The sequence below is a fragment of the Chrysemys picta genome, chromosome 8, assembly GCF_011386835.1.
Source record: "Chrysemys picta bellii isolate R12L10 chromosome 8, ASM1138683v2, whole genome shotgun sequence".
In the NCBI taxonomy this organism is placed as follows: Eukaryota; Metazoa; Chordata; order Testudines; family Emydidae; genus Chrysemys; species Chrysemys picta.
The window spans coordinates 17,240,213-17,258,963 of record NC_088798.1 but is presented as its reverse complement, the minus strand read 5'-3'; the positions used below and the strand labels follow the sequence as shown (position 1 = coordinate 17,258,963).

The following is an 18,751-nucleotide window of genomic DNA, read 5'->3' as shown; positions in this document are numbered from 1 at the left end:
CTAATACTGCCCAAATATTATATTCAATTCACAGTTAATCAAAGTAAGATATTGGGAGTCTGCTTTAAGAAAAGCATTCTAACAGTAACATTAAAGGTGGTATTGGAACATCCTAAGACAAGTTTTGTAGTATGTTCAGGAGAAGTCTTATTAATGCTGTGAAAGTCACTACCACAGAGAGATGTGGATAGGCATATTTTTTTCACTCATCCAACAAATGGATTCTAGAAGCCAATACAGAGTGGATTGATTTCCAACTTATTCTGGACAATTTGTCAATTTTGAAAATATTTCCTACAGAGAAAGCTAACAAGCTAAGAGAGCAATTTCTGTTTACGTTCTGACACTTCTGGACAACTCGTACATTACTATTCAATGCACTGAGCACGACCTTCCGATACACGATCCTGTATCCAGAAAAGCAATATGACGTGATCAAGCCAAGCTGGCAGCTTCTGCATCTTCAAAATACATGTAAAGTATATTATTATTTGGAAGTTCATATTAATGACACCCAGCAGCATACTCTGGTGCATAAATCACTGGACTAGGAGCCCACAGATGTAGGTTCTATTCCTGGCTCACTGAGGTGCTCTATGACCTTGGATAAGTCACTTCACCTCTCTTTGCTTCTGTTTCCCCTCCCATCTCTTATTTAGTTAGACTGTAGGAGCTTCAGGGCAGGGACTGTATTTTATTATGCACTTGCACAGTGCTTAGCAGGATGGGACACTGATACTAGTTAGGGTCTACAGGCACTATCCTAATACAAATAAAGTTAGCTCATTTACCAACTTCCATCTGAGGACCTCAGAAGGGCACTATAAAATGAAGAAAGTTTTAGGTATAGCACATTTTTTTTGCTTGAGACTATAAAAAGGACCTAAATCTCTTTTAAAATTCAGAACCACTAGTTTTCTAGGGGGAACTTTATCATCTCAGACTACATGACACCTTAATTAAAGCATCTTGTTAAAATTAAACGTTAAAATTAGTTTCATTATTGCTTTAACCCTGTGCTAGGTTTTAAAATTATATTTACTAGTGTTTATATAAGCTTAAAAGTGTCTAAACAGTTCTGCTAAACACACTATTTGATAATATTTTGATTAAGATATTATGATTGACTTCAGCATGTTACCTCTTTGAGGCTGGTATGTTAACTGCACTTTACTCACAATAGTATTAGACAAGGAAATTGAAATAATTCCTACTCTTCTCTCTGTTTTTAAACCAATTGTTATACAGCAGCAACAGCTTTGGGGCCACAATAAAGTTGTATACTTCATTACAAACCATTTGACTTATGTTTTAAATTTAACTAAATGTCATCAGTTTAAGAATGTGCTGAATTCCCCAATTGGCAGGTTAAAGGATGCACTCACAACACGTAAGCTTAAAAGAGTATTTCTTCCCCCACCTCCAACCCTGTGCAAGTATCTGCAGCAAAACTTTAAGTGTCACCATAGTATTCATTATGCTGGTGACATCACAGCCACAGAATCCTGCTGGTACCAACTAATATGGGGGCAAGTAAATGTCTCTCTCTCCCCAAATATGGTGTGATTTTGTGAAATTGTGTTTTAGGTTTTGTAATGTTTAATTGGAAAAACCCCAGTGCTAAAAACTAGACTCTGGAGACCAGCTGTATGCTCTAGTGGCCTGATCCTGCAAGGTGCTGTGAACTCTTCGTGAGCAATGAAGTTAACAAGCGCAGGCCCCAGATGGGTTCCGTAGCTGATACAGTGTCATTCAGAGGAAGCTGGAGGTTCATGTAAGGGCTGGACATCACAGGATCCAGAAGGAGAAATTTTAAACTGCTGTACTAAATTCTCTTTTAACATGAGAATTGGGGACATATTGGCTTGTCTACGGACTGCTTGTAAATGCAGTTCTTTAGTACCTTTCCCTGGATTTACTCCTTTTTTTTTTATGCGAGTTGGAGGAGAAGGGGAGAAAATACTCATGTAAAAGTCTGATTTTTCAAGACCTAGACAGAGCCTGACAAGATGCATTAACTATAACCTGAAGGAGACAGCATGCCATAGCTAAAAAAAGAAACAGTAACTACACTTTCAGACTTGACAAGTCCTTGAAAGCTACTGATCCATGGAGCTAACTTGATTAAAAATAATAATAAAACAATCTGTTGAGATGAACAGCATAGAAGACATCAGTAAAAGCAATACAACAATGGAAAATCCTATCTAAGAAGCTAAATGAATGACCTATAAAGTAATTACGAGTAGACAACTGTACTGAAATGGTAATCACCAAGTCTTCCTAGACAACACACTGAAAATTCCTGGTCAAAGAAGCAGAGGGTAAATTTGTGTAGTCTATAGTTCAAAATAAAAGTGAACCCTACTACACTGTAACATACATTTCTGACACCAATTCATTATTATTATTTTAAGAGAACCCATGTGTAATGTTTCAGGTCTGGTACTGCCTAGCTGTCTATAATGTAAAATTACTTAGTGGCATGATCATTTATTTGTGGAGGGTTTCTGGTATATAACAAGATACAGACAAAGATAAATGAACTAATAAGTACATAATAAATTAAAATCCACTATCAAGTATTTAACCTTTGGTCATTTTTGTTGATTATAAGTCTATAAAGAAGGGCAAAATTTTGACAAATAACATGTAACTAAAACTGTAAAAATACAGATAGCTAGAACAGCTCTAAATAATTAGTGTTTGATTCATATGGAAAAAAAAAAACAGTACCAGCTCTTTATCCACACTACCTCAAGAGGGAAATCCTTTATGCTGACATCTACAAAAGATTGGCAGTAATGAGGATCCATGTAAATCAAACTGTCATCTACAAGGACAAAACAGAAGACAAGTAATTCAAAAAACACCTTATTATTACACTGCTTACAATCCAATTTCTATGCAGAACAGCTGAAAAAAAAAAAAAAGCCAGCAAGTAACTGCTTGCCAGACTGATATTCATTGACTGAAGCATCGGTTTTTGCAGGACAGATTAACTTTTGCATAATCAAATATGCTTGTATAAGCAGAATTTTTATAAAGTGATGAGACTGTCATTTAATTTTTGGTGATAAAATTACTTTTACAAACACACAATTATATTCTAGAGTTTGCATATGAAAAATGCTTTGTGCTACTTCATCCTGACAGGAAGAACATATTGCTTGTCATTTGAGCATCAACTAGCACTACTTAAACTGGTAAAAAGTAAATATGTAAATAAGAACTGCCAGACAGTAGCAGCAAAGGCTTCTAAAGTTTGGTGAAACAGATAAATTATGCCTTGTTTATGCAACAAAGGAAATTAAATGTACATTTTACAGAATCCAATTACTATGCAGGGCAAATGACAAATGACTGGACTTTGGCAGATCTGATGAATTAATAAGGTACTCATTTTGCTATTTTAATCATTCTGCTTCCCACTGATCCTATATTAACTTTCCTGCTTTTAAAAGGAAAACACTAAAGAGACATCTCTTATTAAAACACTAACCTTGAAATCCTGCAAAGTAATATGACTGCTTAGGTTTCCCACCAATAACACCGACACAGTATTCAAGACTCAAAATTCCCTGCCAACAAAATATTAAATAATTCAGATTTAAAGGCTAACAGAAGAAGGTGATGAATTAAAGTAACTTGGTGTAACTTTATTCATTTAATTTTTCCCTGACCATCACATTTAGAGTGAGGTCAGTGTGAATGACCTATGGAAGTGCCCAGGGTTGCCAACTTTAGCAGCTCTATTGCAAGTCTCATGATTTGGTGTTCTTCTGAAAGCCCCAGTTCCTGGAGTCATGCAATTATACTAGAACCGCAATACCCAATTTTAAAATAGGTATGTAGCTCTTGTGGCTGTGGAGAAAAATCTAGGAAATGTAAACCTTTAGCACTCAAAGATCAAAAGACAAATAAGGCTGATATTTAAAAAAAACAACAATCATGATTTTTCAGTAAATATCATGATTTTCTGGGGCATTTTTTGAATGCTGTGGTTGGCATAACTGACCATGTGCTGGCAGACATTCAAGAAGGGATGACCTCAGTTGTTCTGAGGTGTTCACAGTTTAAAGATAGGCAGGACACTTTAGAAAAGAATAAATGTAACATAACAAAAGTTGGAGTCACTGTAGGTTGCCCGGCATGAAGTTTTACATATTTTATAGTTTTATGTTCAGTGGCCCTTCACTGAGCCCCTCCATCCTGTTCATAGGTAAAAGCCCCACACCACAAGAAGTCTGCAGCTGCTTCCAAGAGCAGTTTCCCTAAAAGACAAGAGGAGGTAAGTAAGGCGCACTAGAGCTGCCTCTTGATTTCCAAACCCTCTCTGATCTAATCTGTGGCTATTTCGAAGAGAAACACCCCATGTTTACCTGAAAAGGGTAAACAGCAGCAGGTTGGGCAGAAGTACATGTGTCATTCCTCATGCAGGAACCTATAGCGCAATAGAGGGAGAAACATTTCCCCCCAGAATAGCAGACACCAGGGAATAGAAGAGAGTCTGGTAAGGACTTTGATGTCAACATGGGCCAATATGAGGAATTAGTCTCTCCTCCACCCCCAAAAGACTACCATTTGAGCTAAAATGGCAGTGGCTCTTATGCCCCAATTTCTAGGGCTATAGCCACTAAAAGTAAGACCATTACAAATCATCAATTACATTGTGAAGATTCTCTCTCTCAACAAGAAGTTTGGCCGTAAAAGACAATATTAACAAACAACAAAATTTCTACTTTTGCAGATCTATCACATTACTAACCCAAGATATTAACAACATGGAAACCAACTTCTGAGTGGTTTAAATAAGTAAGGAGGAAATACCACTTATTTCAAATATTAAAAAGGGATAATAAACATTACAACACATGCTTATGCATATAAGATAAAGAGGAGAAAACAGTTTAAGTCCGTGTCCACTCAACCTATTCCAGTGCAGCAAAATTGAAACAGGAGCTACTTAGGTAAAGCAAAGGTCTGATTTCCCTATGGTAATCAGTACTTTTCTTGTATAAAGGTATTATAAATCAAACAATCAACAACTATCATCAACAAATTGCCAAATCATTTGTAAACACTTCTTTACTTAATTCAGTTCTGAAGTTTGTGTTTTCATTTACCTAAATCTACACCAAAGATACTAAGTCACTTTCAATGAATTACAAAGACAGGATGATTGCATGCATGCAATTGAAGCCCCTTTTATCCTAGCCCCAGTGAGATATCTGCAAATGACAGCACGTTTTCCAGTAAAACAATGGTCACCATCAATACAGAAGCCCACATTAAAGAAGAGTGACCACACAAGATCAGAAACCCTGATGAAAATAGAGGCAAAAGTGGTGCTTGTGTTAGCCTACAAATAAAAGCATTATGATTCCACATTCAGAGATTTCAAAGCTCTTTTGCAGAAGTATTGTAATGGGAATAGGGTTCTTAGACCAGGTCTGCAACCATGGATATGTTTTACTGTGCCAGACCTAACTAGCAAAGAGCAAACCAACTGTCTAGACACACAAGGAAAGGAATCAAGACAGAACAGCTACTTCATACTTTAAATAAAAGTCTTCACAGTTCTGTCCTCCTTGGCTATAAAAGTTTTTCATAGTTCTCTCTGAAACTTTGTAATAAAATGGAATAGATAGTCAAGAGAAAGGAAAAATAGGTACGGTAACAAAAGTGCCCATCTCAGATTTTCTTAATGCTACTGAGCAGCTCCTTAAACTGTCCAATCATACAAATTTAGATGGGACTCAAAAGGATGATTCTGTGTGATTAACAATAGGATAGTAAAGACAAAGGAACAGAGTTAAGCAAGTTCTTCCCTTTAACCAGCAGAACTACCAACATGTGCTCAAGGGGAATGAGAATTATGGTCCAGTTTCTTAGAGACCATTTTTAAGTGTTCAGTTAAAAAAGCGGAGTATTTGTTGATGAGAAGTTAGACAAAAAAAAACCCTACACTAAACTGTTTCCTGGCTCTGTCCTGCAATTTGATACACTGGTGGGCTTTTCATTCTTAATCGTCACTCTCTTCTTCCACATACAGAGTCATCCGAACCTCCAGCTAATGAAATAATGGCCACAAAAACTGCCAATTGGGTCAAATGATTATAACCCTTCAATCTGAAAAAAAAGGTAGAAGGAATAAGCTGTGAAAGTTCAGCTGTAGTCTTCAATATTCGCTATTTAAGGATAAAAAAACCAAACAAGAAAATAAGCAGCTTGGTTTATATTTTTTAAGTGTTGGCTAATATGAAAGTTCATTTAAGGCACCACAAATATAAATACCTTAAATATACTAAATTATTATTTTTAATTCGAGTCACTGCATTAGTGTCTTTTCAGGAAACTGCTTTAGGAATGAAATATTTTTCACTGTTTTACCATAGGTCAGGGGTCGGCAATCTGTGGCTCTTTAATCTGACCCTGCAATAGCGCTCTGTAACGCAAGGTTTTTTTGTCCGGCGCAGCAGGGCTCAGGCAGGCTGCCTGCATGCTGTGGCCCCATGCTGATCCTGGAAGCGGCTGACTGATGGCACGTCCCTGTGCACCCCTAGCAGGGGGGAGGGAGGAGGAGAGGCAACTCTGCGCGCTGCTCGCGCCCCCAGCACCATCCTTACAGCTGCAGGGGCGGTGCTTGTGGGAGCGGGCAGCACAGAAAGACATGCTGCCCCCCTTCCCCCAAGAGGTGCAGAGACTTGCCAGCAGCCAGACGCATCTGGGAACGGCGTGGGGCCAGGGCAGGAGGCAGCCTGTCTGAGCCCTGCTGCGCCGCTGGTCGCCTGTAGTAAGCGCCTCCCAGCCAGAGCCTGCACCCCGCATCCCCTCTTGCACCCTAACCCCCTGCTCCAGGTCAGAACCCCATCTTGCACCCAAACTCCCTTCCAAACCCTGTACCCCTTCCTGCACCCCAACTCCCTGCCCCAGCCCAGAGCCCCCTCCTGCAAACTCCCTCCCAGAGCCCTCACCCTCTCCTGCACCCCAATACTTTGCGTGTGATGCAGCTCTCGAAATATTTTGGTCAAAGACAAAAATAAAAAATGGCTTTTCTTCTTTGAAAGGTTGACAACCCCTGCCATAGGACATCATGTGCTCTGCAATTATGTGAGATCTTGTAATATTGACATTTAAAATCTGTAAAGTCAAACTTTACAACTTACAACTGTAAAATCATCACCACGCATTTAATAGCTAGAAGATTACCACCATGAAAAATCTTTTCATATCTAGTACTACTGTTTGAAACAGACAATGAACTCTTATTTCATACCTTTACAAACTCCAAGTAGTCCATGTTGGTTCTCTCTCCACCAAGTCTTACAGGAACTAATATAATTACAGCTTTCATATCTGCTTTTTCAGAGCCCATAGAAGAGCATTGTCTATCAACAACATCCAAACTGTAAACTGAAAATAAGAATGAATATACTTGAGTATCATTAAGGTACACATGTAATTTTTTTGAAGTAAAAATATCCTGAATACCTTTTACAAAATGTTATGTGCCTACAAAATTACATTTAAGCACGATAAATCAAAACTGTACATTTCTGAAAAAATTACACTCTCCACGTTAAATTGTCTTCCGGAAAAAAACCTGTATTAATAGAAACTAATCACGTTTTCCTCACCTTGAGTGGCATTTTGAATTCAACAGTTTGGATACGTGGCATGTAGGATGTAGGAAAGCAGGTATTGAGAAGAGCAGAGAAACATTTCTTCTATTTGTTTTAAAATTAATGGATAGTTTAAAATTTGGTCCTAGAACTAACTTTCGTATTAAAAAAAAAACAAAAAAAACCCCAAAGCTTGTGACCAATAGAAACATTTACACATTTAAAAAAAAGAAAAGCTTTTTTAAATCATTAATGTTCAAACAATATAGTATTAGATCCTGAGTTAAACAAAAATAAAATACCATTGTTTTAGTTCCTCCGCTCAGAGAAGTGCATAAAGACAAAAAACTACTTCCAATATTTAAATTAAGACGACATTAGATTTTTAAAATTCTCTCACTTTTAATACTCTAAGGCAGGAATCGGCAACCTTCGGCACACGGCCCATCAGGGTAATCTGCTGCCGGGCCACGAGACATTTTGTTTATGTTGACCGTCGGCAGGCACGGCCCCCCACAGCTACCAGTGGCCGCGGTTTGCAGTTCCTGGACATTGGGAGCTGCGGGAAGTGGCAAGGGCCACAGGGATGTGCTGGCCGCCGCTTCCTGCGGCTCCCATTGTCCGGGAAGGGCGAACCGCAGCCACTGGGAGCTGCGGGGGGCCGTGACTGCGAACAGTCAACGTAAGTAAAATGTCTCGCGGCCCACCAGAGGATTACCCTGATGGGCCGCATGCCGAAGGTTGCCGACCCCTGCCCATAGGTGTTAATTGTAACATGGTAAAGAAATTTGTTTACAATATACAATTAAATTGAGTGTGTCCCTTTAAAACTAGCTTGATCATAGAAAGGAATGATATTCCTGTATTATCTCCCAAGATCAGGTACATTACACCCCTACCCCGATATAACGCTGTCCTCGGGAGCCAAAAAATCTTACCGAGTTATAGGTGAAACCGTGTTATATCGAACTTGCTTTCATCTGCCAGAGCGTGCACCCCACCCCGCGCCGGAGCGCTGCTTTACCGTGTTATATCCGAATTCATGTTATATCGGGTCGCGTTATATCGGGGTAGAGGTGTATATCATAATAAGTAATAATTTTGGCAACTGAACACAGCTATAGAAGTAATATATTATGCTTTCATTTGAAAGCCTGGATTGTCATAGTCATTAGTGTAAAGTTTTATTACATCTTTAGTTTGTCTCGTCACCCTCCATTTCTGCACATCCACCAGAACCCTAATCTACCCTGCCTGTAATAACAACCAAGTATTTAAAAGCATTTGTGTTCGTAAGATGTCTGATATGGTTAAAATAGGTAACCATAGTGTTTGGTTTATTGGACTGCTCACATCTTTGAATGAAAACTGATTAGATTTATTACTACTAGAAACTGGTGCATTAACTTTCCCATGGACACACTCCTGCAAGAAATGGGACCTTCTCATTGCAAAGAGAATGCAGCTTAATATTTAAGAAAATGCATAATAAATTAAATTACTGACCGTTTGGTTTTGGTTTTAAGAAAAATCTCTATCACTTTCTGCACTTCACCAAAAGGAAAAAGGAAGACAGAGAAGGGAAATGTAAACCAATTTATTTATTTTAAAGGGTAGGCCTAGCAGAATAACCAACAGACTGCCTAGAATCAAATAAAAAGTCATTGGAGTGAAATTATACATGCCGGGCAGATTATATGGAAAAAAGCATCCACAAGCTATTTTAAGTGCCATTATCCTAATCAGATGTCAAACAAGCAATTTACCAACCTTTCCATTTATTATGTTTGATTCATCAAGACAAAAGCCAAAGATGTAGTGCAGGAATCAATATCCACTCTGAGCTCATGATTCCAATTTTTAGGATTTCTAAACATATTTATAGCATTTAGTTTTTTCTTTTGAAATCGTAATATTGTTGAGCACTAATTGAAAAGCATAAGTGAAGCGCTTATAAAGTTGACTAAAACCTACAATAGCCACATCACTTACCTGTACAGTCCTGAGCAACGTAGACAGTTATCCCTTGTAACTCAGGGTCTCTTGCTTCTTCAACAGCTTTTCTAAGTGCAAATAAAAGATTTGATAGAGTATTTCATTTCAAGAAATTAACAGTAAACTGAATTTAGATTCTTGATTTTTAGAGATATTAACTTGAATTTAAAATAAACGGATTTCAAAATATTCCAGTTTCTGATAGATCACCTTTTAAACAAGGATCCCTTACATAAAAATAAGTTGAAATTTATTTATTTATTTTATTGTTTTTCTTTTTCAGCCACCCCTGTAGAATATTTATAAAAGCCTTTCCAGCAAAGCAGAAACTGAGAGGCTATTAAGAAGAAACAGTAAAAGTGACAATACACAGAATGAGATTAAATGCACAAAATTAACTAAACACAACCACCACCACCACCACCACCCCACATACTTTTGGTTATAGTAATCTTTTGACTTATTTGTAACTATAGAAAATACTAAATTTGCCAACAGAAATGGGATTTTCAAGTTGATAGGGTTCCTTTAACTAACCTTCAAAGTAGTATCGGCTCAGTATGAACTGTTTTTCAGCTCACACAACTAACCTAAGAAGACAAGCTAAAGATATATAGAATTAGCTTCAGACATCTATTAGAACAAAAACTAACATTTGAACAGCTCCAAGGTTTCACTGAAACTTTAAAAAAGATAATTGAAATACTAAACTAGCCTCAGAAGAATAAGAGTAATGAACCTAAAGACTAAAAAGAAAATATATGTCAATAGTCTGAATCATGATCATCAGTAAAGGACAAAATTTGTAAAGAAATTAAACTGTTGAAAATAAAAGATTAGCCTTTGACTTCTGATACGTGATTGTATTAAATGGTCACTATCCCTTTATTTCACAATATATTCTGAAGAATCATTTAATACAGACATTCTCAAGTTATGGGAGAGCTAGACATTCTCACTACAGGAGAAGGGGAGTTCTAGGAAAGGAAAGCTTTGCAATGTTTGAATAATGGTAGGAATTATGTTGAAGGGAATGCATGATTTGATCATGTGGATCCTGAAGCCAAATATACTTTTGCAAATTAGAAAATGGATTAGTAGAAAATACTTGTTTTGAAATTTCACAAAAAAGTCAATTTCAGATATCGACCACATGAAGAAAATATTACAAATACAGGCAAATACATAAATAACCTTCACCTGTCATAGCACAAACACTGTAGTATTTCAATGTAGGCTCATTCAAGAAGAGTATACTTGTATATGAAATTATTCCAGCATCTACATAAATGTAGAAAAATTACATCTGAACTTTGACCTCTCATGCTTAGGTGATTTATTAATGATTCCGTTTATGGCTAAACTGGGACCCACCTAGAGAACATAAGACTATAAAAAACAAAATCAGTAGTATCCAAAGAAATGGCACATAAAGGCACAGAGTAGAGAGAAATTGGACCCCCCCCCCTTTTTTTTACTCATACTGAATGTCAAAGATCCTTTACTTTTACTGTAATATAATTATAATATTAATAGTCCCATACATTTACAGTTTCACAAGAATTTGATGTGTGCAAAGAAATGCTGAAAACATCAATTTTAGCTCTGACATTTCATTACACTATCAGTACATTACAGCCCCCAGGTTACAGTATAAAAAAAAATCTATAATATTATGCATGTTCCAAGGTTGAAAGAGTGGTTAGTTTTTAGAACATTTCATTAAAGGCAGCCCTATTTAAAGATCAGGTATGGAGAGACCTTGGGTCTCTTGTTGCTCAGACTGGAGGAAAATAGGAATGTTTGAGAAATAAATGACAAGATTGGACAGAGGTTCATACTGCAGTTCCTGAATCTGCTATTTCCCTTCCTATCTCTAAAAAAAACAACCCCTCTTCTAAATTGCTAAATCAATAATTAATGGGTAGGTGTCCAATTAACCTGAAGAAATCTCAAGACACTTCTAAATGTTTCTTCCGTAACACTTAAGGCATTGTAATAATGAAGGATAATTTAGAGATATTTTTACCTTAAAATGTGTGCTACTACAGCAGGCCCATACCAGTCTCCAGCTGTTTTCCCAGACTTCTTTCCATATTCTATTAGCTGATGCAAGCCAAAAGATGCGGGTGGAGAATCTCCAAACCAAGAGATTATTTTTCTATGATAAACTTCATCTCTCATTTCACTGTCATCACAGTCTCTCTTTAGTGCTTCCTTATGATCGTTTGGCAGAACCTTGGGTTCTCTCTCCCCCGTAAGTGATGCTTCAAATGATGCAGTCAGCTTTTTTACTGTGTGGCTTGTCCATGATTCAGAGTCTGAATTTTCAATGTTCAGTGCACCCGGCCAGGTCCAGTCTGCAACAGAGTATTTTTTAAAGATATGTTTTACACTTCTTAACAGTAAGTTTTTTGTATAATTACCAAAAAAGTGCCAATTTTTAATAAGACCAATAATCTATGTTTTACAGACATGCAAATGCTGCTGATAAGAATATAGGCAAAAAAAGTCAACTCAGTATAATATGGTTGTGCTATTTTTATTTGTGTGGGAGAAAGGAGGAAGAAAGGAAGACACTAGCCACATTACATTTCTTTCTTAGCCATTAATGCTAGCAGGATTTTCCAGGAGAGGATATAGTGGACTCTGCAGACTTAGCCAGTTAGGGTATAATTACAAGACACAGATTAGGGGAATTTACATATCAACACAATAAGTTAACTATTTAATACATGTAAAAAGGTTCAACTGATAGTTATCCGAGTCAAAGCCTTTGATGACTGATGCTTTTTCTTTCTTGTTTGTTGATTCCTAAGACAAGTTTATGGAGAAGAATTCTCATAATTTTGTTTGTCAAACAAAGTAAATTGTAACGTCTGTCTATACTAGAGAACAGAACTGTTTCAAGGTTAGCTATTATAGCAAAGCATCTCCTGTCCATGTTTCTGGTACTGCTTTTTCTGTAACAGTTCGCCTTACATGCAGTGTCTACCTTACTAGCCTAGTTGGCGTAAACTGGTTCAGCATGTCAATACAACACTAATGATTCACTAAGGCTTCTCTTACTAGTGTATTGTGGGTCCCTCCCATAGGTCCCAACAACTCCCTGCAGCAGGGGTTTGTGAAGAAACCTTCAAACGTCTATGAGTCTGAGTGACAGATGATATCCAAGTACTGTATGACTCTGCTGAACTTTTCAAGGAATTAATCCCTGCTGCAGATCTATGTGCCTTTCACTTAAAAACAATTGTGTTCTAGCCTTCAGAGTTATGAAAACAAATCTGAAAATGTATAAGTGTGAACACCAATACAGTGCTGTATCCCTGAATTTGCAGAAAGCCTGACACAGCTCTAAAAAGGTATGAGCCCAGTGAAATGAATGGAGTAGAATCCACATACCTAAAGAGGACTATTTAAAATGTCACTTAAATTATTTCACTGATGATCATTTTAATATAAACCTGCACTTAGTGTTCTCAGCTCATAATCTCAAACTGCTTGCTATGTCTGCCCAGCTGCTAAAAGCCTAAACTGACATTGGCCAGATGCTATAACCTCCTCCAGCTTCTCCCAATAACTACCATGATGCAGGTATGCATCTTCAATACAAAATTCTACTGCATATCAAAACTTAAGTTATGGGGATGATGTACACTGAATTTAGTATCTAAATAAAAAAACACAGTACCAATTGCATTATTCATATTAATAAAAATCTCATCTTCAGTTTAATCTGAAATTGCTACACGGAACTTCCATCAGAGTGCCACAGAATCCAGCAGTCCTGAGGCAGAATTTAGCTTCAGCTTTCCACAAAGTACAAAGGCTATTGATTAACAGAAATACCCTGTGCAAGTGATACAAATGGAAATGATAACGCTGACATAAGAATATTGCCACCTGACTTTAAGATTTGTAAGAAGTGTCTTTTCACTATTTTATGGTGGTAGGTGTAAAGTGAACATTTCACAGATCATTTGTAAATTGTACATAAAATACAGTAAGATTGCACAATTATTTTTAAACTCAAGTTTTATTTAGCTTTAAAATGCATCACATCTTCAAGAACTAAAGTTACCAGAATGTGTACTGTGTCTGAATATAATGTCCTCTACTGCACTTTGTCCAATGCAAATACCAAATAGATTGTGGGCAGAGGAAAATTGAGGAAGCCATTGAAGGGACTATAAATGGTGGTACAGGTGTGTATCATGTCTGGGTTGTCACTGTTAGCTCAGAAAGCAGGTCTGTGGATGTACAGCTCTTTGGGAGGTGACAAATAGGAGGGGCATTCTGGAGATGGGAAGCATCATGAGGAGAATCACCGTTAAAACGGCAGTTGCTGGAATAAGGCTGGTAGTAGCATTGCTACTGGTAGAGGCAGCCAACTTGGCTGATCCTCCTCCTTGCTTGTAGATGCTTTTACAGACCTCCAGTCTCTTCTTTACAATAAAGAGCCAATAGGCCTGTAAAAACTACTGGAAATGAGAAGACACAAGACCTTGTGAGCTGCCAGCTCTGTGGCACTAACAAGTGTACCATGGATCACAGTTTGACAACATCTGCTTTAATATGTATAAGAGAAACAGATTTCAGTCATAGGAAGTGACTTACTAAACCCTTCAGAGGAAGATTCCGAAATCAAGGAAGATGGAAATGTAAATGTAACAGAACAATGAAATGGACTTAGCTGTTCCTGAACCTTGACATCTCAAGCTGCCATGTTTGTGTACATTCCACAAAATTAAATGTAAAACCTTCCAAAACATAAAAATTAAAAACCGAAACGTATTGACAACATCATTCTGCGGTATTTGGAGCATTTCATGTAGCTGTGGCATTGCACAATTTTAGCTATTAGTGGCATTTAAGTGGGGGGTTTTTTGTTAAAAGAAAATACTATTAAAAAATCTCTAGAAAAGAAGCCACAACCAATGAAAGATTTCATATGAAGATGTAAATACAACACATTTCAGTTACCCCAATTTCACCAAAAGCATTTCTAAAGAAGATTCACTATCCCTTGAGGGCAGGGTGATGACAGAAGACTTTCATGTAGACCAGACACGTCTCCTTTCCCTATACAGATGGGCTACCACAGAAATGCGGGAGCTTGGTAGCTCCAAAGTAGTGCAGCACATGACTCACAAGTGAGGATACATGGATAGTACAAGAATTATTTTTAAGTGCAGTTTTTAAGAAATACACTTTAGATTAAGACTAGTCAAGATCCTTTTGTTTTGGTAATGTTAAACTGGGCCGCTCCTACAGCCTCACCTGCATATTCATGTTTAGTGTTCTATCCAGATTGTGCCGGGTTTTAAAAAAGTTTAAATAAAAGATTTAGGTGCAACAAAGGTTGTATTTATGGGGAAACTGGGGTAGGATCAGGGGATAAGCCATCTCCAAACACAATAATTTCATATGTTTGGATGTTGGGGCAAATGGAACAAAATAATATTTTATGAGCAGACGAAGTGCTTACAACAAAAAGAATGCTAGATATGTCAACTCCACAGAACAATTTTGCTACTGGACCACTAAAGAATAGTCAAAATTGCATTTTCTGGTGTGCTGGTTTTAGGGCTTTATAAGAACCATACAAGATTTTGGTTCTTGACTTACATAATATTTGCAAAATATTACTGACTTGGACCTTCAGAATGCTATGTTTTGTATGTTAGTTATAAATACAGCCCTCATAGACCACCAAATGGCTGAGTAAACAAAACAACACACTCCCTTGCAACAAACCAGGGTTTGGGACTGACAGGGTTGAAAGGTCTTTGACAATGGGGGCAGCCAACCCAGCACAGGAATTGATCAACAGGGAACGGATACATGTATTATAGAAGGGAAGGAAGGAAAGAGGATGAAATACTGAGAAGGTGGCTGGCTTGCAGACCTAGTGGTACTGAAATAAACTACCATGCAGGAAACAGCTGTGTATTTCCAGTCTATCGCCTCTTGGGTTTGAAAAGACTGGGGAGAGCATGAGAGGTAATATGCTCAACCCCAGAAAGCAATCCATTTTTCCCAAAGGAGATTGCGTCTGTAAGACAGTATATCTTGAAAGAACAAGGTTAAGATAAGAAAACACAAAGGGAAGCAGAAAAATAAAGGTTTCCAAGCCCCACCAGGGGAAAAAAAATAGTGAATCATGCAGAAAATAGATTAGAAACTTCTGTTAACCCTCTCTCATACAAGAATTAAAGAAAATTGAAAGATGACAAATTTAAATCTGATGAAGGAAATACTTTCTGCACACAGCTCACAATTAGGCAGTGGAACTCATTACCACAAGATATCACTGAGGTCAAGAACCTCTAAAAAGGATTGAACATTTACATGGATAACAAGAAAATGCAGTTACTGAAGTAAAAGGTGCGTGTTTTGTTTTATTTTTTAGTTAGGAGTTTTGAAATGGACATAAACTCTTATACTTCAGCCGTAAGCTAACCTCTGAATAATAAGGGTTAAGAAGGAGTTTTGTCCACAACGAAAATTAACTTCTACAGGGTTTTCTGCGGCTTCCTTTGAAGCAGCTAATATTCACCATCATCAGAGACTGGTTCCTGGACTAGACAGACCATTAGTCTAATTCAGTAAAGAAATTCCTATATTCTTAAAAAGCAGTCCAGAATCAAAAGCAAGCAAGCACTTTAGCTAGCTAAGTTTAGTGGATGCATATGCAGCGGCTGACACATGTACCTCATCATTAACAAAGGGCCACCTGCATCCTGATGCTTGGTTCTACCTCCTGACAAAACCAAAAATGATCTACTCTTCATGCTTACCTCTACCAAGAAAATGAAGCACAAGCCCTTGAGCTAGCAGCATCTGGCCAGTTCTCAGTGTACAACTCCAACCGCAGTCTGTTGTGAAAGCAGATTCTTTTATCTGAGGAAAATCCTCTCTGTAAGTCAACCATATTCTAGAAATAAAATCTTTACGAAACTCTTCTACGTTTCCAGAAATGACTTTGTCGACTATATCCAAGCAGGATCCATCTGGAGAGAGTTCACTGGGTTCTGCAAGACAAACATAACACAAGTTACAGCTTTGAAATTAACTGACACAGGGCTTTTGTTAATATAATTAAAATAAAATTATACTATTAAAAAATAGGAATTTCCTAGGACACTCCAGTATCAACTCAGCAACAACTAGGGAAAGCTGAGGAGAAACATAAAAGGTATGGAGCAGCTGAAACAAAGAATGATTCAGGCAGCAGCTGTCAATTGAAACGGCCATTTTAAGGCTGCAGCTGCTTGGTCCTGCTAAATATAAGTGGCCAAACCAAGAAAGGCATGCTGGGAAAACAGTTCCCATAAGAGGGCAAATTTTCACAGGGAAGAGTTAACAGAGACTAGGAAATCATCAAGGAAGGTGTTACTTTGATGTTGGTATTACCATTTCATTCTCCTGAACAAGGCTGAGTTTATGCAGTACTTTTGATTAAGCCTCAGTACCCACTTCACAGATGAGTAAACTCAAGCATAGGTTATAAAATTTATGCACACAGAGGATGAAGTCTGATTTGACAATGGCTAGGTTCTCTGGCCTATGTGCGAACAGTGGGATGGGGCAGGTATTAAGACTGGTTTTGGAAACTTAACTGAGAATATTCTAACTTTTCCATATTTAAATTGTGAACTTTAATTCTCTATTAATAAAGATTTTGGTAGATGATTACAAAGATGTCACAGAACAGTGCCAAAATGGTATCAGAAATAATTAAATCCTTTACACTTACCATCAGACTTGAAATGGTAACATTTTCCCAGCAAGAAGACAGCAGAATTTCTGCTAAAGTAAGTTTTTGTTTTCAATACCCAACCTAAAAGAGATACAAAGCAAACAAAAGTTTGCGGCTGAAATATTTCAAAACACTTCCAAAAGCATTTGACGATACAAAAAGTCACACAAGTTAGTAAGAACATGGAAACACCACATTGAATTGGAATTATTTTATAGATTGAATAATACAAACAGATTCTACTGTTTTAAGACACATCGAATGGATTTATAGTCAACAAGCTTAAAATAACTTAGCCCTTGTGAATTCAATATCACCCACATAAGATGTTATGCAACCTGAAAATTGCATAGGTAAGCACTGAAGTCATGAAATACAAAAGTTAAGTCTGAACTTGTTAACTCTGCCTTTTTGCATGAACTCATTACTATACAGTTTAATTTTGTGATTTTTTTTAAAATACTCAAGTTAAGCTTCCAACAGCAATACTAAAACAGCCACGTTTTACTGTCACAAGATTAAGATGCATATTTACGAAAAACAGGAATAAAAAAAATATACCCGCGCAAAATGGGTGAGTTAATGTTGCTGTCAGAACTTCAACACTTACATATTTCATTGAGAAACACAATAGCGTAACATATAGCCACAAAGGGTAGAATTAAGGATGCATGTTTAATCTTAACTGTTGCACGTCCTGATTCGAATATTTAATATTAGGAAACATTGCACCAACTTTTTTTCTCCCCCATTTAGGCCCAAATCCTGCAGTCTTCACTCAAAAATAACTCCCGCTGACGTAAGATGTGAATTTTCACCTCAGGCCTTCAGTGGAAATGGGAAGATTAAGATAAAGGCTGATTTGGGGTTGGGAGGATGAGGGTTAAAAAAGCTAACTAATTCCTCGTGACCAAGTTTTGAGATTTGCCTACTTCTGAATTGTTTTGAGAGATAAGAGACAAAGAGTGAAATCCATACCCCATTGACTTTGATGGAGACAGGATTTGACCCAGAGTCTTAACTTTATCAAAATACACTACCAATGAGAACTGCTCATACTGAGGTCTGGTCTACACCTAAAAATTAGATAGACCTATCTCTGTCACTCAGGGCTGTGAAAAATTTCATGCCCTGAGTCTCATGTTTATGTAGACCTAACTCTACGGTGTAGATACATTCTTCCGTCAACCTAGCTACCACCTCTTGGACAGATGGATTAATTACACTCAGGCTACGTCTTCACTACGGGGGTGGGGGTCGATTTAAGATACGCAAATTCAGCTACGCGAATAGCGTAGCTGAATTCGACGTATCTGAGCCAACTTACTCCGCTGTGAGGACGGCGGCAAATCGACCTCCGCGGCTCCCG

At 37.5% G+C, this 18,751-nt stretch overlaps 1 protein-coding gene across 22 annotated transcripts in view; it reads right to left on the bottom strand.

Moving 5' to 3' along the window:
• ATG4C (autophagy related 4C cysteine peptidase) overlaps nucleotides 1-18,751 on the bottom strand; it is a 91,659-nt gene that overhangs the window by 66,438 nt on the left and 6,470 nt on the right. For 16 of the 22 annotated variants that reach the window (XR_010589618.1, XR_010589621.1, XR_010589617.1 and 13 more), the window contains 7 exons: nucleotides 17,380-17,463; nucleotides 16,421-16,654; nucleotides 11,650-11,980; nucleotides 9,618-9,688; nucleotides 7,280-7,416; nucleotides 3,503-3,581; nucleotides 2,757-2,833 (listed from right to left, as the gene is read on the bottom strand). Coding sequence is in view for 10 of the 22 variants with exons in the window: in XM_065553958.1 (XP_065410030.1) it covers nucleotides 2,757-2,833; nucleotides 3,503-3,581; nucleotides 7,280-7,416; nucleotides 9,618-9,688; nucleotides 11,650-11,980; nucleotides 16,421-16,654; nucleotides 17,380-17,463 (1,013 nt within the window). In the remaining 12 variants the exon portion in view is untranslated. Of the gene's footprint in view, nucleotides 1-2,736; nucleotides 2,834-3,502; nucleotides 3,582-7,279; nucleotides 7,417-9,617; nucleotides 9,689-11,649; nucleotides 11,981-16,420; nucleotides 16,655-17,379; nucleotides 17,464-18,751 lie in introns of all 22 variants that reach the window. The other 6 variants (XR_010589622.1, XR_010589623.1, XR_508739.4 and 3 more) reach the window with 1 other exon arrangement.